General features: G+C 47.5%; 1 protein-coding gene across 1 annotated transcript in view; it reads right to left on the bottom strand.

The window, feature by feature from the left end:
- The window catches only part of LOC130273602 (collagen alpha-6(VI) chain-like), a 160,814-nt gene that overhangs the window by 40,686 nt on the left and 95,445 nt on the right, over window positions 1-24,683 (bottom strand). The window contains exons 34-37 of the mRNA XM_056520681.1: window positions 16,188-16,278; window positions 12,638-13,309; window positions 10,229-10,310; window positions 8,384-8,550 (exon numbers count right to left, since the gene is read on the bottom strand). Coding sequence (XP_056376656.1) covers window positions 8,384-8,550; window positions 10,229-10,310; window positions 12,638-13,309; window positions 16,188-16,278 — 1,012 coding nt within the window. The remainder of the gene's footprint in view (window positions 1-8,383; window positions 8,551-10,228; window positions 10,311-12,637; window positions 13,310-16,187; window positions 16,279-24,683) is intronic.

Consider the following 24,683-nt stretch of genomic DNA (forward strand, 5'->3'; position numbering starts at 1 on the left):
AACAAAACCCTGCCTAACCGGCCAGCCCAGCTTTACAAAAACCTAAAATATGCCAACCCACCTAACCGAACCACACTCACACGCATACCAAAAATGAACATAAAAATAGCGCTTGGCTTATCAAAATATGAAAATAAAATTTTGTACTACCTGGCTACAACTCAAAACCATCCATATTCGGGAAACACAAAAAAAAAAAAAAAAAAAATTACAAAAGCACAACTTGGCTTAGCAAAATATAAACATAAAATTTAGCACTACCTGGCTACAAAAAAAAAAAAAATTTTTTTTATAAAATAAACAACGTAACAACATGATAAAATCAAGTAAACCACGTAACATAATAACTGGTCCGACTGCCATGACTACTGTAATGCTGTAATATAGAAACAAAATGAAAACAATATATAAACAATATACATACAAAATCACATGAACATAAAAATATAGTATTTAACTAAAAAAAAAATATAGATACACTAAAGAAAACCTACAAAAACAATAGAAAACCCTACCAAAATCCCTACACTAAAACTGTACCCACTCCCACACCACCCCTCCTGCACATGGGTCAGAGTCCATACCGTTCGTACACAAAGTCCTGTCCCTAACTGACCCATGTCAGGTCCCCAAAAGAAAAGCAAAACACCACCACCCACAAATACACCCTCCCCACCTAGCACTCCTCCCAACCAACTTACACACAAACTTATACACACTAACATATACACACTAAACCAAAGCTACCTTAGGCCCAAGTTTGGTCGCCTGTAAGCCCTTCATACCATATCAACTTAAAACAAAACAAAAAGCTAGCGTGTGCATGCATTAGCCCACCACCAGGAAGAAGGATGGCAGACTTGATACATCAAAATAATTTTAAACTCTTTCCCTAACTCCCCCCTACAATTTTCCCTAATTCTATCCCTCCATTAAAACTGACCCTGCTCTCACCCTATCACTGTCCCTATAACACTGCCCCTAACCAAAATAAAGGTACTCTACCTAAAAAGGTCTAGTACCTAGGGCACATCAAAAGAAAAACCTCTCCACAGGAGAGAAGCCCTACTGGTACCAAGACTGCCATACTCCAAAGACCTGATCTTCCCGAGGTCACCGGTGATGTTCCTACAGACCTCCACCTCGGAGAGGATTTTCTGTTGGGTCGACACTAAACACTGTGCGTTCCACGTGTAGTACCTAACCACTAAACTAACTAAGAATAAAGTGCCCCGATCTCGGCCACCCAGGTTCCTGAATGCCCCATAAGCCCACTCCGGATAGGTTAGGCCGGCAAGTTGACTCCAGCCAATGGAAGCGCCCACCCTGTTGTAAACCCCTATATTAAAGGGACAATGAAGCAGGAAGTGGTCCATGCTTTCCAGCGTGTCCCCGCACTCTTCTCGGGGACATCCCCGGTCATCAGAGTTCCTGCACTTCAGGTTGTCCCTTACATATAGCTTCCCCTGAAAGCAGCGCCAGGCCAAGTCCCAAAACTTCTGGGGGATCCTTTTCATGTTTAAAAGGTACAACCCCACCCTCAAATCCCGACCTGGGCAGTCCCTGAGCGCCAGAGGCTTCTGGAAATGGGTCAACAGAACCCGTTTGTCAAGGAACTGCCTTGACTGGGTCCTGATCTCCCACACTCCCAGACCCCACCGACGTATCGCCTTCAGAGTCGGGGTAGCATAAGCCGGAAGATATCCATGGGGCGTGCGGAGGTCCTTCACTCGCCCTCCTCTCTCCCATTCCTGGAAGAAAGGCCGAAACCATTCCCTGCAGGAGAGTACCCACGGAGGAGCCCTCTCTTTCCAGAGGTTTGCGATGTTAGCTTTCAAGAAGGTGTTCGTAAAGAACACCACAGGGTTTACCATAGATAAACCCCCTAGTCTCCTCGTGTGGTACGTAACCTCCCTCCTGACTAGGTTCATCCTGTTCCCCCATAACAGTTGGAAAAACAGGCTGTAGATCCTAGTGTAGTAAGCCTCTGGTAAGATACATACACTGCCCAGATAGATAAACAAAGGGAGCAGGTACGATTTGATCAGGTGTACCCTTTCCCTGAGGGTCATAGACCAACCCTTCCACTGGTCCACCTTCTGAGCGGCATCCTGTAGCTTACCGTCCCAGTTTTTGGTGGGATAATCATCCTGGCCGAATGTGATGCCTAAGACTTTTGCTGATTCTTGGGGCCCTGGAAGGGTGTCCGGGAGATCAAACGTGGGATCCCCCCCTCCCAGCCAGAGACTCTCACACTTATCCCGGTTGATCTTGGACCCGGATGCCTCCGAGTAGCGGTCCACCTCCGACATCACCACATCGACCTCCTCCTGTGAGGAGACGAAAATAGTGACATCGTCAGCGTACGCCACCACTCTCTGGGTGACATCCAGCTCCGCCAGACTCATCCCGACTCCCGCCAACGGCCCACAATCTACCCTCCGGACGAAGGGATCGACTGCGAACACGTATAAAAGCGGGCTCAAAGGACAACCCTGACGGACTCCGGACCCCACCTCAAAAGAGCGGCCAGACCAACCGTTCACCAGCGGGAAACTCTCTGCCCCTGCATACAAGATCTTAAGCCAATTAACAAAAGTACTCGGTAAGCCATATCTCAGGAGGACGGACCAGAGGTACTCGTGGTTCACCCGATCAAACGCCTTGGCCTGATCCAGGGACAGCAAGTACCCCTTCCAGAAACCCGCACTACTCCGCTCCACTGCCTCCCTGACACTAAGGACAGCACTTAAGGTGCTTCGGCCTGGAACAGAGCAGTGCTGAGTCCCCGAAAGGAGCCGGGGTGCAAACTTCACCAGCCGATTAAACAGTATCTTGGCCAGAAGCTTCCTGTCCGTATTGAGAAGAGCTATGGGCCTCCAATTCTCAATCCGGCTAGGATCTTTACCCTTTGACAGTAGAATCAGGGCTGACCTCCTCATTGACTTTGGTAGAGTGCCCGAGGAGAGACACTCATTGAATACCTCAGTCAAGAGGGGAGCTAAAGACTCCTTAAAGGTCCTGTACCACTCGGATGTTAAGCCATCCGGACCTGGCGACTTCTTAGGGGCAAGCCCCTCGATCGCCAGTCTCACTTCCTCTTCCCTGATTTCTTCTGCCAAAACATCAAGAGAGGGGTCTACCCCTGGCTCAGGAATGGTTTCAGCCAGGAAAGCCGACATCCTGTCTCGATCTAGATCCTTCCTTCCCAAGAGGTGCGAGTAGAAGGATCTGACGACCTCCAAGATCCCTGATCTGGACCGATTCAGAGATCCCGTACTATCAATCAGTCCTGAAATGACTTTACTACTCACTGACATCTTACAGTTTCTGTAAGGGTCGGGCGAGCGGTACTTCCCGAAATCCCTCTCAAAAACCAAAGATGCGTGCCTATCGTACTGACACCTCATCAGCAAGGATTTCACTCTGGAGATATCCTCTCGGCTACCTCCAGTCGAGACGAGAAGCTCGAGTTTCCTCCTCAGACCCTGATACAAGCGATACCTGTTCAGGGACCTGAGGCTCGAGAGCTGGCGGAAGAACCCCGCAACCCGCTTCTTGAATATCTCCCACCACTCCAGCTTATTACTACAAAGATCCAGTAAAGGTACCTGACTCTGAAGAAAATCCTCAAAGGACTGTCTTACCTCCGCTTCCTCCAGGAGGGACGAATTCAGCTTCCAATAACCTTTTCCCATCCGGGGGGTCTCTGAAACATTCAGGGAAAACAAAATCATACAGTGATCGGAGAACTCCACCTCAACCACGGACACTGCGGAAGAGACGGCTTCCTCCTTCAAATAAAACCTATCTATTCTAGACCTGCGACTACCTTGATGATAGGTGAAACCCGCGTGGCCCGAGGGGCTCCGGATGTGGGCATCCTCTAGGCGAGCTTCTCTAGTTATGCTAATCAGTGCCACACTATCGCAAGTCAGCGGACCATTGGAGCCTCTCCTATCTTGGGACCTCGTGACATTATTGAAGTCCCCTCCAAAGATCACCTGCCGACTCGTAAAAAGAAAGGGCTTAATCCTCATAAAGAGATCTTTACGGCCCCGCTTAGTTTGCGGGGCGTAGATGTTAATGAGTCGGAGCTCCTGTCCCTTCATGAAGACATCTAAGATCAGGCACCTCCCCATTTCTAATTCAATAACCCGTCGGCATTCAACAGGAGCGGTAAAAAGGACCGCCACCCCACTATACGACTCAGCCGCAAGAGACCAGTGGGAGGGGCCGCGCCCCCACTCTCTCCTGGCTTTTACCAGGGAGGCTAGATCTGACAACCTGGTCTCCTGCAGATACAAAATGTCGGCTTCAACACGGCCGAGAAAATCAAAGGCTGCAAATCTAGCCGTATCCGACTTTATGCTGGCACAATTAATAGATGCCAGCGTCAATGGGGTGAGTGCCGCCATACAGGGTGATTGAATTAGATGGCCTCACCCTTTATTTCTTTTTCCCCTTCTTTTTAGCCCCCTCATCCCCCGAAGATGACGAAAGGGCAGGACCACTCTTACATCTTTTTTTAGACTCCGATTGGTCCATAAGGTCCCCGTGTCCGTCCGGCCCCGGTCTAGCCCTGCCCTCTGAGGAAGGTGCCTCAACAGGACAGGGCCCAGTTCCCCCCAGAGGCTCTTTCTCCCGAGGCACCCCGCCCTCACCTTCCCCCTCCAAGGAGGGGGAGGAGATGGTATCGAGGACGAGGTACCGGTTTGACAGGTCAATCAGAGGGGGGGCAGCCAGGCTTCCGCTTTGGACCTGGCCCGTAGTACCAGGAGCTTCAGAGGGCTCTGACCTCTTCTTTCTCCCTTTCCTTTTGCCCTTTTCTTTCTTTTTGGGCCTCACCCCACTCTCCTCATCCACACTTTCATAGTGGGAGGAATCGGAAGGGTCGGCCATATTGCTTTCCTCTCTGTGAAGTCTCCTGATCTCCTCATCCAGCACATTCTCCACCAGGGCTTCAACAGTTACAGGGCCAGCTTCAGGAGCAGGGACTGAAGCTACCCCCGCCACCTGGGCACTCTCCAGCTCCCTACTCCTTCTACGATTTTCCTCCCGCCTTAGTTTGGCAGGGCCCTTTTTCCTCCTCACTAGCCCTGTTGCGCCCCCATCCCTGCCCGTACCCTCCCCAGCCGAGGCAACTTCACAGCTCTCCTCAGCTGGAGCGGCCGCTGCATGGGCGAAGGCGCTAGGACAACGGCTGAAAGGGTGTCCGAGGACACCACACAGGTGGCACCGGATCTGCCGACAGGATGCGGCCAGATGACCCACCCCACCACACAAAGCGCAGACCTGCACAGTACAGGCTGCGCTAAAGTGGGTGGGGCTGCCACACCTGTGACAGACCTTAGGCTGCCCCTGGTAGAAGACCTGGATCCTATCACGTCCAAGGAAGGCGGCTGACGGAATGTGGGCAACCGTACTCCCTGAACGCTTGAGTTTGACGGAAAACGTCCAGGCCCCGGACCAGATCCCGTGCTCATCCAAGTTTTTCTTGGGCATGTCCGTCACATCCCCATACCGTCCAAGCCAGGTCATGATATCATAACAAGAAAGTGACTCGTTACGGGTCAAAACGGTCACCTTCTTGACAGCATTCTGACGGGAAATCGCCTTTACGGCGAACTCCCGCCAGCCGGGCTCGTTTTTTGCAACTTCGTAGTTTGACCAGAAGAGTTCGAGACCCTCTGGCCGAACGAAACTGACATCAAACTCACACGAACCGTAGGGGTGGATCAGGGCAAAGATGTCACATGCCCTGAATTCCATCTGGAGGAGGAGCTCAACCACTTTAGCGCGAGGCGGGCACGCATCCTCGCCCCTCCAAATCAGACGGACCACATTCCTACGGTTATTGTCCTGCCCAGTTGTCGGGAGGGACCAGACCACCTCCCCATTCCGCTCTCGGAAAGCCCCCAAACCGTGCCTCTCTATCCAGAAAGACAGGTCGACCTCACCCCTCCCCTCTACCTGGATCGACCTGTCGCCCCTACGCAGAGCCTCCAGGAGGCGCTGTTGCAAGTGGCCTCCAGAGCCGGCCGGAGACGGGGACCCCCCTGTATCCCCGGCAGCGACATTAGCATAACTTCTAGGAGCAGTCACTACCGGGGGGGCAGCCGGACCAGACCCAGACCCATCAGTACAGCCACGCACACCACTACTCCCATCTTTATTCCCATCCATACCAGACTTCCCATTCTTACCACTACTACTCCCACCATCATTCACTCCACTTACACTCCCCACATCCACACCTCTACTACACTCAGCATTCTCACATCCTCCACTCTTTTCCTGCCTAATGGATTCTGGGCTGGCTGGGACCTGTAGTACTGCTGGTCTTAATATGGTTTTCTGTGCTGGGGTCGATGCTGCTGCTGCCGGGGTCGACACTGATGACTCCTCCTCCATGTGCGATGACACGTCCTGAGTCTGGGGCTGCCCCTCAAAGCGCACCCCAGCTCCTCCCACAGCGCCATCGCTTGGTTTGCCTAACCACACAGGCTCTGCAGGGGATATCGGTGCCCGGACACTCCCCCCCCTCACAGAGGAGTGCCCCGCAGCACCCACAGAACACACAGTACTCGGGGGACCGCCCCCCGAGCACACAGACACTCCGCTCTCCGCCACCGGTGCCCGGACACTCCCCCCCCCTCACAGGGGAGTGCCCCGCAGCACCGGTAATGCCCACAGTTCTCGGGGAACTGCCCCCCGAGCACACAGCAGCAAAACTCGCCTCTGGCACTGGGACACGCCCCCCGCCACCCTGGGGCGGCCCTGCAGTGCCAGAGCTGCCCACCATGAGCCCATCCTTCCCCTCCCTACCGGCAGGATGGGTGTGCTTTACAGCTATTGCGTCCGCAGCCTTTTCTGACGCCATGCTGTACCCCCCATGCTGGCTCCGTTCCACTACAGAAACGGAGTCTGGCAGTCTGGGGGGCCCAGCAGCCTGAACCAGCTTTGCAGCTGGCCCTGACTGCTGGAAAGGGACAAACATGTACTTTACTGTCACCTGAGTCTTCTGCTTCTTACGCTTTACTGCCACATCATCGCACTGGTCATCTCCAAAGGTAAAGTTCTGGAGGTGGGCTGGGGACTCCTGCATAACAATCGCCCTCAGTAATCCCCCAGCCTCACTCTCCAGTTCATCCTCCTCGCTCTCACTTAATGGAAGCGCCACCTGGGCTGGCTCTATGTAGCTGTCCTGGGTGTTATAGGGAGTAGCTACAGGCAAGACATCCATTTCCACCACTTCTGCTCTTTCTCCCACATTCTCCTTCTTCTTTATGCCTTCACCATCCACACTTTCTTCACCGCCACTACTCTCCCCATCATCCACCTCCACCTTACCTGGGGATTTCATGGCGGCAAACCGGTTGTTGTTCTGAAGCTTCTCCTTGAAGAGACCGCTCCCCTCCAAGATCTCTGCTCTCCTCTCCTCCAGTTGCACAATCTCAGCCTTCAGTGCTGAGATCTTTCTTCTTAGCTCTGGTCTGCTCTTTTTGGGCGCAGTGTTCACCAGATTCTGAGCCCCTTGCAGATCTTGTCTGGCCAACTTCAGCTCCTTGCCACAGCGATCATATTCAGCAAACCGTGCGGCCATGCGGGAGCAGTAGGTGGCGCTGGACTCCTTGGGCCCTCTCTCTGCCCACAACTCCACACTTCTTCTTCTTGCTTTTCTTTCACCAGTCCTCTGGCTGGCAACCGTTGCCGGGGGTGCAGAGCCTGCATTGCTGCAGACTCTGCCAGATCTTCTCCCCCGGCCGGAATGGCTGTTGCTGTTTGCTCTCCACCCCCCGCCAGCCTTGAAGAACGGGAGGTGGAGGCCCTGGGCTCCATGCAGGGAGGCTCTCCCCAGGAGCCTGACACACTCCTGGGAAGGCGGATGGATCACCTGCTCTGGTCTGATCTGCTGGAAGTTTGTGGAGCTCAACAAGGGACACACCCGCACGCTGCTCACACTGAACTGTTGTGTTCACAGGATGTGCTCTCTGCTGACACCTCTGTCCATGTCAGGAACTGTCCAGAGCTGGATAGGTTTTCTATGGGGATTTGCTCCTACTCTGGACAGAGGTGTCAGCTGAGAGCACTGTGGTCAGACAGAAAGGAAATTCAAAGAGAAAATAACTTCCTGTGGAGCATATAGCAGCTGATAAGTACTGGAAGGATTAAGATTTAGTTTTAATAGAAGTAATTTATTAATCTGTTTAACTTTCTAGCACCAGTTGATTTGTAAAAAAAATTTTTTTCCAGTGGAGTACCCCTTTAATTAACTGTGTTATGTATAGTGATGCACAAAATAATTCCTTACCATGTGTGCATCTATCAGCCATTAAAAAGGTGGAAACATTTAGACAACCATAAGATGTACAGAACATACCAATTTTTGGGGTCTCTGTTTCAATAGTCCCAACAAATGCTTCCTCAGAGGCTTTCACTTCATCATTGCCATTTATTTCTTCTTCATACGTATATTCTTCTATCTCTCTTTCAGCATATTCTGCTGTTTCTTCTGTAGATTTAATCTCCAGATCTTCGTAGGTCACACTTTAAAAATATCCAGATAGTTTTTTTTAATTATTTTATTTACAGAACGTTCTTTAGATGAGTGACTAGAATATAATCACCAATACTGCATAGAAGTGACTAGAGATGAGCGAACTTACCGTAAATTCGATTCGTCACGAACTTCTCGGCTCGGCAGTTGATGACTTATTCTGCATAAATTAGTTCAGCTTTCAGGTGCTCCCGTGGGCTGGAAAAGGTGGATACAGTCCTAGGAAAGAGTCTCCTAGGACTGTATCCACCTTTTCCAGCCCACCGGAGCACCTGAAAACTGAACTAATTTATGCAGGATAAGTCATCAACTGCCGAGCCGAGAAGTTCGTGACGAATCGAATTTACTGTAAGTTCGCTCATCTCTAGAAGTGACACAAAATTATATATCACACAATTTCCTTTATTGTACTTGTACCTTGTATTATTGATATATGCAAAGTTAATTCAAAATGAGAGCGCCTATTTAGATATTGGACTTTTGTTCTGCACTCATGAAAAAGATGTTGCACTTGATGTTCATCCATGATCAAAGGCATGGCAAGTAACCATGGGGCCTCATAGCGTAAATTAGTCTTATGATTAGTCTCCATAATTTACAGAACTAAAGCATGGTGATGTCATAGTAAAGGGGTAGTTCACATAGTGATGTCACAGTACAGGAATAATGTACATACTGATGTCCAAGATAATGCTTACAAAGATGTAGAACAGGAATAATATTCACAGTCATATTACAGCCTAGGTACAATGCACACAGTAATGTAAAACGGAGATAATGTACACAGTGATGTCACAGTATATGGATAAAGCACAGGGTGATGTCACAACATTGGCATAATGCACATAATGATGTCAGAGTACATAATATTCTGTACATATTGCTATCCCATTACAGAGTTTATAACCACATCTGTAATGTTGCAATGCAGGAATTATGTAATCTGTGATATTACATGCTGGTATAATGGACACATTATGTCACAGTACAAGAATACTGTAGTAATGTAACACCACAGGAACAGGAATGCTACAGAGAAGGGATAATGCACATAGTATGGTAACCATGATGCTAGACAGCAAACCTCACAATGGGGCACACTTTATATTTTCGGCATTATCTTACATACTGTAATCAATATCTGATTGGAAATGCCACGCTAAGTTGTAAGACCCCAAAAGATAAACAATAGCAAAAAAATTATTTTTCAAAAGAAAGCAAATTGTAGTTGTATTTTGACCACATCCCAGCCACAGGTTAACACACATCGCGATCAAGCTTTCATGTGTGTGTAATGAAGTGGGAGACCGCCGGGTGCTATGCAGAGATTGCGGAGGTCCCAGCGGCAGGACTACCGCGATCAGACATCCTATGCCCTAACCTTTGGATGGGGGATAAGATGCCTAGCGGCAGGGTACCCCTTTAACCATACCATGTGTCCTTTACTAGTAAGCACATAACAGTCTGCACCATTCCATGCAACAAACTCCAAAGTATACTACTTAAATAGAAAAAAACAATGCCACTTTATTTGGGCTTTTGTGCAGTGCAGTAAAATACTGGGCCCCAAAATTTCTGACGGCAGCCTTTCCCCCACTGACCAGCTGTTCGTCACTCACACATTAAATCCCACAAATAAAAGAAAGGTCTAAATGTCCTATTACTCACCTTTCTATTATAGAGAAATCAGAATCCCCACGACCTTCACATTCTCCTTGAAAATCTGGAGATGGGTAGGTGTTCAATTCATCTATAGAAAATATTCACAGAAATCTACAGATTAGGAATACTGGATGAAACACAGCACGGAATTGCTTCATTATATTTAAAAGCTAAATTCTTTTTACCTTGTGGTTTATAATCTGGGCAGTTTGATAATTCATCACTTAGTTCTACCATACAATTGTAAAAAATGTAGACCAACTCAGCGGCGTAGCGTGGGTTGTCAGCACCCGGGGCAAGGCAAGTAATTTGCGCCCCCTAACCCGTGGATTTTAGCACTCGAGTCTCTTCCACTAGATTAGTTAAAAAAAAACTTACCCCATAAGCACATGTATTGTTTGTTATGAAAATACTGATAAATAAATTAAAGGTTGCTAGACCCACTGGCTTACATCAACTTATGTTGAGCTGGAGCAGCTACATATGGATCGAAATCTGTCTCGTCACTGTTGAACCAACCAAACTTCAATCCATCTGGTCAGCTCAACATGCCAGTCTTGACCTGCAGACCGGGAACATCCCAAAGAAACTTCAGTTTTGGAGATGCTCTGCTAGCACTACACAGCCAGCCCACTGAGCCCAGTACTACTCCAGTCAGTCCTGACTCCTGTCACTCGTGACTCCTACCTTTTTTTTCACCGGCTGTCCCGGACCCGATCACATCAGTCAGCAGGCTAGGTTTTCTCCTCCAGGTCCTCCTAGGTTTTCCTCCTGCAGCGTCTGTCACCACTGGCTCCCTCTCTCCTCTCTGGCCTGTGTCACCTGCCTACCGCCGCTGCCAGCTTCTTCTTGCTGCTGCCTGGGCTGGTCTGGTGTGCTTCTCTCCCATGCTCAGCACTGCGCTAGGCGGCCGCTGCACTGTCCCTCCCCCAGATAGTCCCCCGCTCTCTCTTCACACCCACCGCACGCCTGGCACACCCCCCCCCCCCTCCACAGTGGGCGGCGACACGGCAGCTCGGATCGGATTCGCACAGCCAGCACTGCAGAGAGAGTGAGTGAGCCAGGCAGGGGCAGAGAGCTGTGAGTGCGAGCGCGCCCCCCCAGATGTTGCACCCGGTGCGGCCGCCCCCCCTGCACCCCCCACGCTACACCACTGGTCGCAAAGGACATAATAGAGATTGCCAGTTTAGTTGATTAAGAAAAAAAGAAGTTACGGGGGGATTGTATATAACATTTTATTTCAGGCTTTATTTCACAATGTCTTCTACTTAAAAATAAGCTGTCACCCTCCCATAGGCTTGCATTGAGGGGGCGGAGCGTGACGTCACACGGGGCAGGGCCGTGAAGTCACAATGCTCCGGCCCCGTGATCGACAGTAATCAGACCCGGAGCGAACACGCTCTGGGACTGATTTTAACGTGGTGCGGCGTGCAAGATCACGGGGATCCCCAGCAGCAGGACACCCCGTGATCAGGCATCTTATCCCCTATCCTTTGGATAGGGGATAAGATGTCTAAGCGCCGGAGTACCCCTTTAAGCCTAAAAAAAAGCATTGGAATAAGGACACCCAAGGCTTACCAAATGTTACAAAATAAAAGCAATTATACTGACCACAGGTCCTCTGTAAAACTTAGATACCAGACATTATTTGTAACAAAATCTCCCAAATGTTTTCAATTTAGTATGCAAAATCAGTGACATCACCAGCCTGTAGCAGCACATCAAAAATATACAAAAAATATCCAATTTCTCTAGATTTTCCTAAGAAATGGAGTGTGGACTTTACTAAAGGTGAAATACAGATATATTAAAAAGGAATGTATCAACTAGATTTATGTTAGTGTGTAGGGAGGGGAGGCTAAGTTCTGACAATCATATATTGTGAAAGACTTAATCTTTTCTTATGTATATATTGGTGTCACTTTTCACTGTCACCCTGTATGTAATAAGAAGGAGGCTTCTGAAAAGGTTTTCTCTACATAAAAGGATGATTCAGTTATTTACTAGGCCTTGTGGCCATAATGAAAACTGAAAGATTTAAGGATATATTTATCATATACATAGCACCTTTTGTACAATTTGTTTTGGTGCTCCTACAACCGATCATAAGATCTAGACACGGCTTTATTCCTCCAGTCTGGGGGGAGATTTATCAAAACCTGTCCAGAGTAAAAGTTGTTGAGTTGCCCATAGCAACCAATCAGATCACTTCTTTCATTTTTAAAAATGCCTCTGAAAAATGAAAGAAGCCATCTGATTGGTTGCTATGGGCAACTCAGCAACTTTTACTCTGGATAGGTTTTGATAAATCTCCCCCCAAGACCTTTTACAATTCAAATGAACAAAACATAGATTCTACCTACTAACAAATATCTGCAGCGCTATTCCTTACTAAATAAAAAATGGTGTACTTACGGTTCAGAAGGTTAATAAATGCATGACTGAATCTCTCGGCATAAAAAAGTTCAGGTCTTGACATAGTAAGCAAGTGCAATGCATGCTGATCTTGGGGGGAGCTAGAAAGCTCAGCAAGTTCACTGTGATTTATGTCTTTTCCAAAGGCCAACACAAATAGTGTAAATTTTTCACACTTGGCTTTTCGAGATATTTCTTTCAATTTTTCTCTGTCCCAGCTACTTGTTCTGCTACTGAGGACTGTAAAAATGACTTTGTGCCTTCTTGCGTTAGAAGTTTTCCTAAAAATGTTCTCTATAGCCCATTGGATAGAGTAACCCATAGCTGATGGGCCTTCAAGCTGTGTAACAGCTTCTTCAATGTGCCTCTTCATTATATTTCTGTCATTGTAGGAATCCAGCCCAAACTCTTCTTTAACAGGGCTCACATTTCTGTTTGGCATGAAGTTGGGCTTAGCCTGTTGAATCAGAGCCACTCTTGCCCCTGTGTCTGGTGCTTTAGGCTGTGGCGAGACTACCAGATGGTCAAGCATTGTGCTCACAAAGTCTTTTGCCTTCAAAAAGTCATCACTTCTCACAGTACGAGAACTGTCAAGGATAAAAACTATGTCCATGTCTATCTCAGTAGGAGGGGTAGGGTCCAGTTCACACTCTTCATCTGGGTTGCATTTGTCTGGTAATACAATTGAAAATTGAAGCACTTACAATTATGTTGAAACATTATACATGTTTGAAAGAAAAGATGGCACAATGAAAAATAAAAACAGATGCATGACGCACTTTTTATTCACAGTTCGCAGTGCACGTTACGTGTTTTTAAGCTTCTCATGATATTTAGTTAAATTGGTTTACTGAGAAATTAAAGTTCTGAAATAAGTTAAACAAAAATTTAGGATATGTCTAAATGTAATATAGTTGCATATGTGGCTATACGTTCAATATGTACATCCATGTTTTAAACTAGAATACACAGCATATGTGGTTTAAAAAAAATATATAGTTGAATATACACGTTGACTGTACTAGGTGTTACTACAGTTTATTTAAATTAAAATAAAAACCTATTCTATTACTTTCTAAGTTATCTTTTTGTTTCAGTCCTTTACCATTTTGAGATAAACAAAATATGCTGGTAACATGTATTAGTTTTAAGGTAAGGCTGCTTGGCTCAAAAGATTGCCTAGCCTTCATACAATTGAATTGACTTCTCAACTGTGAGCTAAAGGCCCTACTAAATGGAGGCCTATAAATCGATACTGATTTATTGCGAAAAAACAGAGGTATGCAGGCTCCCTAATAAAGGTCAAGGCCACCTGGTTGCACTGATCTGTGTTTTGGGGTTGTCCTGTATGTCTATCTGCAACATCGGTGTTGGCTATGAATGTATTATTTGGTAGTTTGTAGATTTTACCAGCTATGCTTTTAGTTAAGAAGGTAATTGATTTCCTGGGTATCTGTTAAACTCAGTTTGTAGTTTATAGAGTAAGACATTGCTATGTGTTTCATCCTCTGATCAAAGACGATTCCATACTTGAAGGGAGGCTTGTGAGACTGGTCAGAACCACAGGTGGAAGGGGGTGGTAGTGACTTCTGGTAACTGTATGATCCTCTGTGTGCTGTGGTATGATTGCTTGCTAGGATCAACGCTAAGGTTAGGTTCACATACAGATTTTGTCCAGCCAAAGTTTCTGAGTGTACTCAGCGCCAACTGAATCAGTAGGCACTAGGACCACGTGGACATTGCCGTCCTCATGGATGTCAAAGTCTGTGAATCGAATTCCCGCTGAAGCAAGCTCATTCTTTTGTTAGCGGAATTTTAGCATCAGAATAATTGCAGCTAAAATTCATGTGCACTATGTAGTGGAATCCGGTTGCCAGCAAGTGGATTCTGCTTTGAAATTCCACCTGAAAATTCTGTAGTGTGAACCTAGCCTAATGAGTGCCTTGTAGGATTTTAAGGGGTGTGCACAGTCTTTTCTTGGAGCTTTTTGCAAGTCAGCCCAGGAAGAGTACTGAGGGCTCATGTCTCCAATATTCAATTGGACTATTAACATCCACAGGACTGTTTGTACTATTGGACTTAGGTACCTAGGGAAGGGTAATTATGCCCAAGGCTCAACTGTGTTGTGTTTGCTGATTTAGAATGAATAAATTCCAATTTATTTAATTGAACAATTGAAGGATCCTTGCAACAAGAGTATAAATTGTCTATCCTCCCGTGACACCTGTGTAATAGGCCTAGCATACATCCAATTACCAAGCATATTCTATGGTTGCCTTAACATCATTGTTAAATATATACATATACATTCAAGTCTGTCATTTGCAGACCAAGGGACCAATTTCCCAGTGGCACAGGGGAAATAGTAGTGAAATTCCTCTAACAGTAAAACTTAACCTTTATTGATTATTAAAGGAGATCTGTAGTGCTCTGAACTAGGGGATAAGTTTTTGATCACGGGGGGTCCGAGCACTGCCCCCCCCCCCCCCCCCGTGATCTCCTGTACGGGGCCACGGCAATGTACAGGAAAGTGGGCGTACCGTCCCCACATGACGCAGCAGCCAGCACACCCCTCCATGAATCCCATAGAGCGTCCCCGTACAGGAGATCGCGGTGACCCCAGTGCTCAGACCCCCACGATCTAAAACGTATCCCCTATCCTTCGGATAGGGGATAAAGTTCAGAGCACTACAAATCTCCTTTAACCAAAAACTGGTACCCTTGAAAGTATTTTAAAATCCCACTGCCTTATCTTTCCAAAGTTTCAATAGGGTCATATAAGAATCTATCATGAAGATGGGGTAGGTCCCGCATAAAGTGACTTGTGCTGTAATAATATTATACTGTACCACAATTAATGGTTACTCAAACAAAACAACCTGGGTCGCCATGTTGGTAGTCACCCTCCAATTTACAGAATAATGGTAGCAAACTCTGTTACCCCATGGTCAGACAGATATATTCCATACAAAAGTATGTGATTGATAGCTGTGTAAATAGACAATTACCACAACAGGAATGTCCTTTTGCATAGCACTACATGGAGTCACTCCACCTTACTCTAAGTGAAACAGTTATAGTATAATAATGAAATAAGAGGAATCTGCAAAGTTCCTTTCCTCAATTTGAAAACCTCTGGATTTGCAGGTAGCCCCAGCTTTCTCAAGGGCATAAGCAGAAAGTGTGATCACTCCGCAATGAGGGAATTTACCACCTCACATGGGGGTTGACTCAGAATGTTGTTAATTATTAAAAGTATACCCTTTACTGATCCCCGCCTTACTGGTCGCTACTTCCTAGTCCATTTCAGCATAGACTATAGACTACTAAAGCTAACCAATGGCTGTTGGTGGTCATTAGTATGAATAGGGTTGGCCTTTACCAGTCATATGTCAGTGCTTTGAGGGACCAGAAAGTTACTTGGTCAAATGCCTGTGTTATTTTACAATAGTTTGTTCTAAGAGTACTTAGCATGTAGCAATGTTTTATATTTTTCTATATCATAATCTAAATGGAAATGGAAAGAAATAGCATTTGGCTACTTTCTTACCATAGCAGAGTGTGCAATGTGAAATGACTTCTAGTCTTTGGTCTTGCAATCTCTTCCATACAAAGAGCTGGGCTCTTCTGCTTTCATCCACCTATTTAGCAATAAACATAAAGAGACTGGAATCATTATAGGTATTTGAATAAAAAAAAATGTATTGCAACTGCCTGCTGATATTGTAAATACAGACGGTAACAAATCTATTTGGCATCCGTGAAGAAGGTTAAGAGGATATGAAAGTAAACATTGTAAAATCCAATAGTTCTCATGGAAACATTTACATAATGGAGTCAATAAATGCAAATGTGATACCTATAAAATAAACAGAACAGCTGCTTTAATTTATTATTCAGTTTCTCTTGTATTGTACTATCAAAATGTTACAAAGTTATAACATCATGTTTTTCATTAATCTAACAAAAAATCACTTTTGCTTTCATAGACTGGTCCCGTCAATTCTCTCAATAAGGTTTTCTTGATGCCGTGCAGTGGTAGTGTCATGTTTAGCTCTCTGGCCGCACACGCTGGCCGTGAGCACATGGCCCTGTCTCCTGCTCCCACCGGCAGGGCTGGGATTTGCATCGTGGGACGCGCCCGCATGCGAATCCTAGCCCGTCACACACCACCTGCTCCTCCTGCACTCTCCTCAGCTTCTGTGCTCCGGCGCATGTGTCCCCATCCCTTAGGGCACGCACGTGCTGGAGCTCTGGAATTTAAAGGGCCAGTGCGCCCATTAATTAACTCCTGTGCTCACTTAATAAATTCCTCCACCTCCCACACTTCCCTGCCGGATTTTTGTTGCCCTAGTGCCTAAGAGAAAGCATTCCAGAGTATTACCTTGCCCTGTATCGTACCCTTGTTCTGTGACCAGACCTTGCTCCTTTGCCGCCTGCCTACCGACCACCTGCTACATCCCTGATTTCACTACTCTGCCGCCTGCCCTGACCTCCTGCTTTCCTGACCACGACTTGCCTCATCCTGCCTGTGCCTGGAGTTTCCACAGCTGCCTGTGTGGTCGAGCCGTGCCTGGGGTAGTGACCTGGGTGCCACCTGCTGCAGCAAGTTCATCCCGCTTTGCGGCGGGATCTGGTGAAAACCAGCGGCACCTTAGACTCCGCTCCCTGGTATGGTCCGTGTCATCTGCCACACAGGTCCAGCGGATCCACTACCACCTGTGTCCTGTTTAATGAAACCTATGTGTTACAGTAAGATCCGGCCATGGATCCTGCTGATGAACCTCTGCCAGACGTCTCGGACCTTCCCTTCATTGTGTTACGTCAGTCACAGCTGTTGTCCCGACAAGCGCAGCAACTTTCACAATTGTCTGCTATGATGCAACAACTTAAAGCCATGCAGCAACAGCAGCAGCAGCCGTAACCTGCTCCAGTGTCTCCACTTGTTCCTGCAGCGTCTTCTGGCTCCAAGTTATGCTTACCTCTACCTTGTAAATATGACAGTGATCCCAAGCTGCGTACAGGCTTCGTTACAAAGTGCTCCAGTTATCTGGAGCTTATGTTGGACCAATTCCCTTCAGAACGAGCTAAGGTGGCCTTTGTGGACAGTCTGCTATCCGGAAAACCCTTGGCCTGGGCTACTCCTCTTTAGGACCATGGTGACCTGGTTACCTCCTACCTGACTAAATTTCTGGCAGAATTTTGCAGCGTCTTTGAGGAACCCACACATGCCTCTTCTGCCGAGACTGCTCTTCTGAACCTCTGCCAGGGAAATTCCTCCATTGATGTCTGTGCGGTCCAATTCTATACCCTAGCCTCTGAACTGGCATGCAATGAAGAGGCCTTGTGTGCTACTTCCAAGAAAGGACTGTCTAACAGGATAAAGAATGCTCTCGCAGCACGTGATCCTCCGTCTTCCTTGTCAGAACGTATCCACCTGGCTACATGTATTGACGTGCGTTTTGCTGAAAGACAGGAGGAACTTCGTTTGGAGAGGGAACCTGTCCGTTCAAGGCAATATCCTTGACTGACACCCGTGTTCTAACATCCTTCCCTACATTCCCCTGAGCCTCTTGCCGAAGAGGCTATGCAAGTGGATCATTCTCACTTGACACAGCAGGAGAGATCATGACGCAGTGTGAATTTGAGCCTGTATTGTGCTAGCCCTGAGCACTTCCTCAAGGACTGTACTGTTCGTCCTGCGCTTCCAGGAAACGCTCTCACCTAGGGTATGTGGGAGAGGCGTCTCTAGGTGTGAATACTACCTCTCCTCGCTTAACCATTACTGTACAAGTCTTCGCTTCTGCCAAGTCTTCCTTCAGCACTACAGCCTTCTTGGATTCTGGATCCGCAGGTGACTTAATTGATGCTTCTTTGGTTCACAAATATCCCCTTCCTGTTACTCGGCTTCTCCTCAGTTAATGGACAAAATCTGGACAGTATGGTGCTCTTTCGTACCGAATCTCTCGTCATGCAAGTGAGAGTCTTGCATAAAGAAAGGATAGAATTCAATATACTGCTTCACTGTACTTCTGAACTTTTTCTTGGCCTTCCCTGGCTACAAGGTCATTCTCCACAATTGGATTGTAGAACTGTAGAAATTCTTTGCTGGGGCCAATTCTGCCAAAATCTCTGCCTCCAACCAGTTCAGTCTAAAGTTGTTGCTCGTCTTCCTCCTTTACCTGGCCTGCCGCCACCTTATGAAGACTTTTCTGACGTATTCTTCAAGAAGCAGGCTGAGTCTCTGCCTCCACATCGTCCTTACGAATGCCCTATAGATCTTCTGCCTTGTACCACCCCTCCACGTGGAAGGATTTACGCTATATCGGTTCCTGAGACCAAAGCCATGGCTGAGTATATCCAGGAGAATCTCCAAAAGGGATTTATCCGTAAGTCCTCTTCTCCTTTCTCGAGCCAGTTTCTTCTTTGTAGGGAAGAAGGATGGTTCACTTTGTCCATGCATTGACTACAAAGGACTTAACAAAATCACGGTCAAGAATTGTTACCCATTACCTCTTATGTCTGGACTTTTTGATCTCCTCCGTAGTGCCAAGGTCTTCTCCAAGTTGGACTTACATGGAGCGTATAACCTCTTTTGTATCCGCAAGGGAAATGAATGGAAAACGGCCTTCAATACCTGTGATGGACATTTTGAGTATCTCGTTATGCCTTTTGATCTCTGCAATGCTCCAGCTGTTTTTGTCAATGATATCTTCTGTGATCTTCTCTACACCTGTGTTGTCGTTTACCTAGATGACATCCTGATCTTCTTTATACCCTTCCTCTGGTTCTACAGTGTCTACGGAAGAATCATCTCTACACTAAATCTAGTCTTCCGTTTCTTGGCTACATTGTCTCTCATCAAGGCCTTCAGATGGATCCAGATAAATTGTCTGCTGTATTGGATTGGCCTCATCCTTCTGGCCTACGTGCTATTCAACGATTTCTGGGATTCGCTAACTATTATCGTCAATTTATCCCACACTTTTCTTCCTTGGTTTCTCCAATTGTAGCTCTCACTAAAAAGGCTTCTAATCCTAAGTCTTGGCCACATGAAGCCGAAGTGGCCTTCTCCCGTTTGACCCCTTAAGGACTGAGCCCTTTTTCACAATTCTGACCACCGTCACTTTACAAATTAATAACGTGAAAACGCTTTTACCAAATATTCTGATTCTGAGATAGTTTTTTCGTGACATATTTTACTTTATTTTGGTGGTAAATTTTTGGCGTTACTTGCATCCTTTTTTGGTGAAAAATCCCAAAATTTCATGAAAATGTAGAAAATTTTGCATTTTTCTAACTTCGAAGCTCTCTACTTGTAAGGAAAATAGATATTCCAAATAAATTTTATTTTTCTTTACAAATACAATATGTCCACTTTATGTTGGCATCATAAAATGGACATATTTTTGCTTTTTGAAAAAATTAGAGGGCTTCAAAGTAGAGCAGCAATTTTCTAAAATTTCATGAAAATTGCTAAATCTGAAGGGACAGATGTTACAGAACTACAACTCTCAGCATGTCTGGGCAGTTGAGGCATGCTGAGAGTTGTAGTTTGGCAACATCTGGAGGGCTACCGTTTGGGCACCACTGTAACAGTGGTCTCCAAACTGTGACCCTCCAGATGTTGCAAAACTACAACTCCCAGCATGCCCAGACAGCCTTTGGCTGTCTGGGCATGCTGGGAGTTGCAGTTTGGCCTTCCTAGTCATTGCCACAGTAAAGATCATTTTACTTTCACTTTCAATTCCCTCCCACCGTCGATTCCCTACCTGATCCAGCAGGCTCCAGCGAAGATCCCGGGTCCCCAGGCATCTTCTCCTGCAGGTACGGCCTCCATCTTCCTCCCAGATCCCCTTGACATCCGTTCTGACTAATGGCAGGGGATAGGAGGAGATCGCAGCTCTGTGACCTCACTCCTATCCCTTAGGCTGAGACCAGAGACCCGATCAGCCCGGAATTGGAGAAAATCGCATGTCTGAATTTACATGCGATTTTCTCCGATCGCTGACATGGGGGGTCTCAGGACCCCCTGGGCGATGTGCCGGGGTGCCTGCTGAATGATTTCAGCAGGCATCCGGCTTCGGTCCCCAACCGGCTAGCGGTGGGGACCGGATTTTCCACGGGCATATGGATACGCCCTGTGTCCTCAAGGACTCGGAATGCAGGGCGTATCCATACGCCCTGTGTCCTGAAGTGGTTAAAGTCAATGCTTGCCTCTGCTCCCATGCTTACAAGACCTGATCCAGAGAGGTCCTTTGCTTTAGAGGTAGATGCCTCATCTGTTGAAGCTGGTGCCGTTCTTACTCAGAAAAATGCCAAGGGAAAGACTGTAACTTGTGGGTTCTTTTCCAAACCTTCTGTCCTGCTGAGAGGAATTACTCCATTGGAGATCCTGAACTCCTCGCTATTAAGTTAGCTTTGAAGGAATGGCGACATCTATTGGAAGGATCTTCTCATCCGTTCAGCATCTACTCTGATCATAAGAATCTTCTATACCTCCAGTCTGCTCAGCGTTTGAACCCCCGCCAGGCAAGGTGGTCTCTGTTCTTTTCTAGGTTCAACTTCTTCATTCACTTCCATCCAGCAGACAAGAACATCAGGGCAGATGCTATCTCCAGGTCCTCTGATGTCATTGGTTTGGACTTCATGCCTAGGCCTATTATTCCTCCTGACCGTTTGATTCTTGCCGCTCCTGCCGAGATTCAGCAAATTCCTCCGGGAAAATCCTTTGTGCCCGCTAGACTGAGATGCAAGAAACTGAAATGGGGTCATTCTTCCTTGACAGCAGGTCATCCTGGAATATGTAAGACTCTACTACTAATCTCTCGGCACTACTGGTGCCATCTTGAACGTGATGTTTCTGATTTTGTCCATTCCTGTGATACTTGTGCCCGGGACAAAACTTCTCGGCAGAGACCTGCAGGACTTTTACTGCCCTTACCAATTCCGTAGACTCCCTGGTCCCATATCACCATGGATATTATCACCGATTTGCCACCATCTCGTAATAACACTGTCATTTGGGTCGTGGTAGATTGTTTTTCCAAGATGGCTAATTTCATTCCCCTGCCTGGTCTTCCTTCTGCCCACCAGCTGGCAAATACTTCTTGCTGCATATCTTTCGCCTACATGGTCTTCCTCAGCATATCGTTTCGGATCACGGAGTGTAGTTTGTCTCTAAGTTCTGGCGAGCCCTATGTCTCCGTCTGGACATCAATCTGGACTTCTCCTCGGCCTACCAACCTCAGTCCAATGGTCAGGTTGAGAGGGTTAATCAAATTCTCGAGACTTATCTTCGGCATTTTGTTTCAGCTCGCCAAGACGATTGGGTTGACCTCCTCCCCTGGGCAGAATTCTCATATAATCATAAGGATTCCAAGTCCACAAGGTCGCCATCCCCGTTCTCCTCTTCCACTCTCAGTTTTGCGCGCGGCTAACGTAGTACTTGCGAGGCTTTTAAATCTGTTCCCGTACCCTGAGAGCTGACAGGGACGGGGAACAGAGCCGCGCTCGGCATTCTTGTGACACCGCTTGTGGGCACAAGGACCCCGCTAGCGGTGATGGTAGCGATCGCGCTCGTGGGCACAGGGACAGGGCGGGCGGGGCCGTGTGCGAGGCCAGTGGAGCTGGCCAATGCGCGCAGCCCCAGCTATCAGCGTGCTCGCTCTCGTCTGTTTGATTGACAAGCGGGAGCGAGCACCGCAGTGCCTGAATTTTGACTCATTGCCAGGCTTAAATGAGTCGAAATTCAGTAGTGACATCACTTGTGACAAACTTGTTTAAAATCACTTTTTTAAATTAAAGTACATTAGAGATATGTTGTACTACTTAAGTACTACAACATATCAATTTTTTTACTTCATGACAGTGCCCATTTAAACAATTTTGTAAATTACTTCTATTAAAAAATCTGATTCCTTTCAGTACTTATGAGCTGCTGAAGTTGAGTTGGTCTTTTCTGTCCTAAGTGTTCTCTGATGACACCTGTCTCGGGAACTGTCCAGAGTAGAAGCAAATCCCCATAGCAAACCTATTCTACTCTGTGCAGTTCCCGAGACAGACAGAGATGTCAGCAGAGAGCACTGTTGTCAGACAGAAAAGAACAGCTGAACTTCAGCAGCTGATAATTATTAGAAGGATTGAGATTTTTTAATTAAAAAATTAAGTAATTTACAAATCTGTTTAACTTTCCTGAGCCAGTTGATATATAAATATAATTTTATCATATAATTTGCTCAATAAAACGTGTAGAATGTCCGTGCGGAATTTTTCTTTGGAGATTCTGCCGAGTGAAAATTGCCTTAATCTTCTCTCCTGAACCAAATTCTCAGGTGAATTAGGGCCAGATGGTCAACTCTCATGTGGTCATGAATAAGCTTAGAAGTTCCTTTAGAACGGAAAGAAACACTTATATGAAGACCATCAGCAAATTGTTTCTCTAATGGAGTTAACTGATAACAGATTTAAACAAAAAATAAACAATTTTTTGTAAAATGTTTCTTTCGTACCATATTATAAAAGTACAAAGCAAAAAAATATATTTTATTTAACTCACTGTTAAGCTAAAGGGAAGCCAAGGATTTTCTAACAATAGTAAGTGTCACGATGCCGGCTGGCAGGTAGTGGATCCTCTGTGCCAGAGAGGGATTGGCGTGGACCGTGCTAGTGGATCGGTTCTAAGTCACTACTGGTTTTCACCAGAGCCCGCCGCAAAGCGGGATGGTCTTGCTGCGGCGGTAGTGACCAGGTCGTATCCACTAGCAACGGCTCAACCTCTCTGACTGCTGAAGATAGGCGCGGTACAAGGGAGTAGACAGAAGCAAGGTCGGACGTAGCAGAAGGTCGGGGCAGGCAGCAAGGATCGTAGTCGGGGGCAACGGCAGGAGGTCTGGAACACAGGCTAGGAACACACAAGGAAACGCTTTCACTGGCACAATGGCAACAAGATCCGGCGAGGGAGTGAAGGGGAAGTGAGGTATAAATAGGGAGTGCACAGGTGAACACACTAATTGGAACCACTGCGCCAATCAGCGGCGCAGTGGCCCTTTAAATCGCAGAGACCCGGCGCGCGCGCGCCCTAGGGAGCGGGGCCGCGCGCGCCGGGACAGGACAGACGGAGAGCGAGTCAGGTACGGGAGCCGGGATGCGCATCGCGAGCGGGCGCTACCCGCGTCGCGAATCGCATCCCGGCTGGAGACGGTATCGCAGCGCACCGGGTCAGTGGAGCTGCCCGGAGCGCTGCGGTAGCGAGAGAGAAGCGAGCGCTCCGGGGAGGAGCGGGGACCCGGAGCGCTCGGCGTAACAGTAAGTCTAAATATTCTTTTAGGGTGCATTCACCACATTTAGCTAATACAGTCAGGGGCGGACATATCGCCTGTGCAGCCGGTTCAGCTGCACAGGGGCCCAGCGTGGGAGGGGGCCCGGCCCGCCCTCACACGCTGGGCCGGTCCTACCATCGGACCCAGTGCACAGGGCCGCCATCAGGGGGTAAACCCATACACTTGTATGGGGCCCGGAGCTTCAGGGAGGCCCGGACGTCCCTGTACTTTTTTTTTCCCGGCTAGTCAGTGAGTGACTGCGACTGTCACTCACTGACTCCTGGCTGGGTACCCGTCAGAACTATGACCGGGCCTCATAGTCTGGGGGGCCCGCAGGACTATGAGGCCCGCTCTTTCTAGGGCGCGGGCCCCTTAAGAAGTACGGCAGGGCCGGACAGGCCAGGGGCTGATGGGAGTCGACGTGCCCCGCGCAGGCACGCACGTCTACTCCAGTCACCTGACCTGTCCCGGCGCGATCTCCAGTCCAGCAGCCTCCCGACGGATCCTCCCCGTGCAGTGAAACTCTGACAGGAGCAGCAGCTGCACCGAACCCCGGCAGAGTAAGTGAACGGGGTGTGTGTGTGTGTGTGTGTGTGTGGGGGGGGGGGGGTTGGATGGGGGCTATGTTGTTTGCAGACTACAATGGTGATGAGAGGTGCAGGGGAACTGGTGCTTGGGGTGTTATAGGGGTGATGAGAGGGGGGGGGGGTTATGGGGGTAATGAG

This window comes from Hyla sarda, chromosome 5, assembly GCF_029499605.1.
Source record: "Hyla sarda isolate aHylSar1 chromosome 5, aHylSar1.hap1, whole genome shotgun sequence".
Lineage (NCBI taxonomy): Eukaryota > Metazoa > Chordata > Amphibia > Anura > Hylidae > Hyla > Hyla sarda.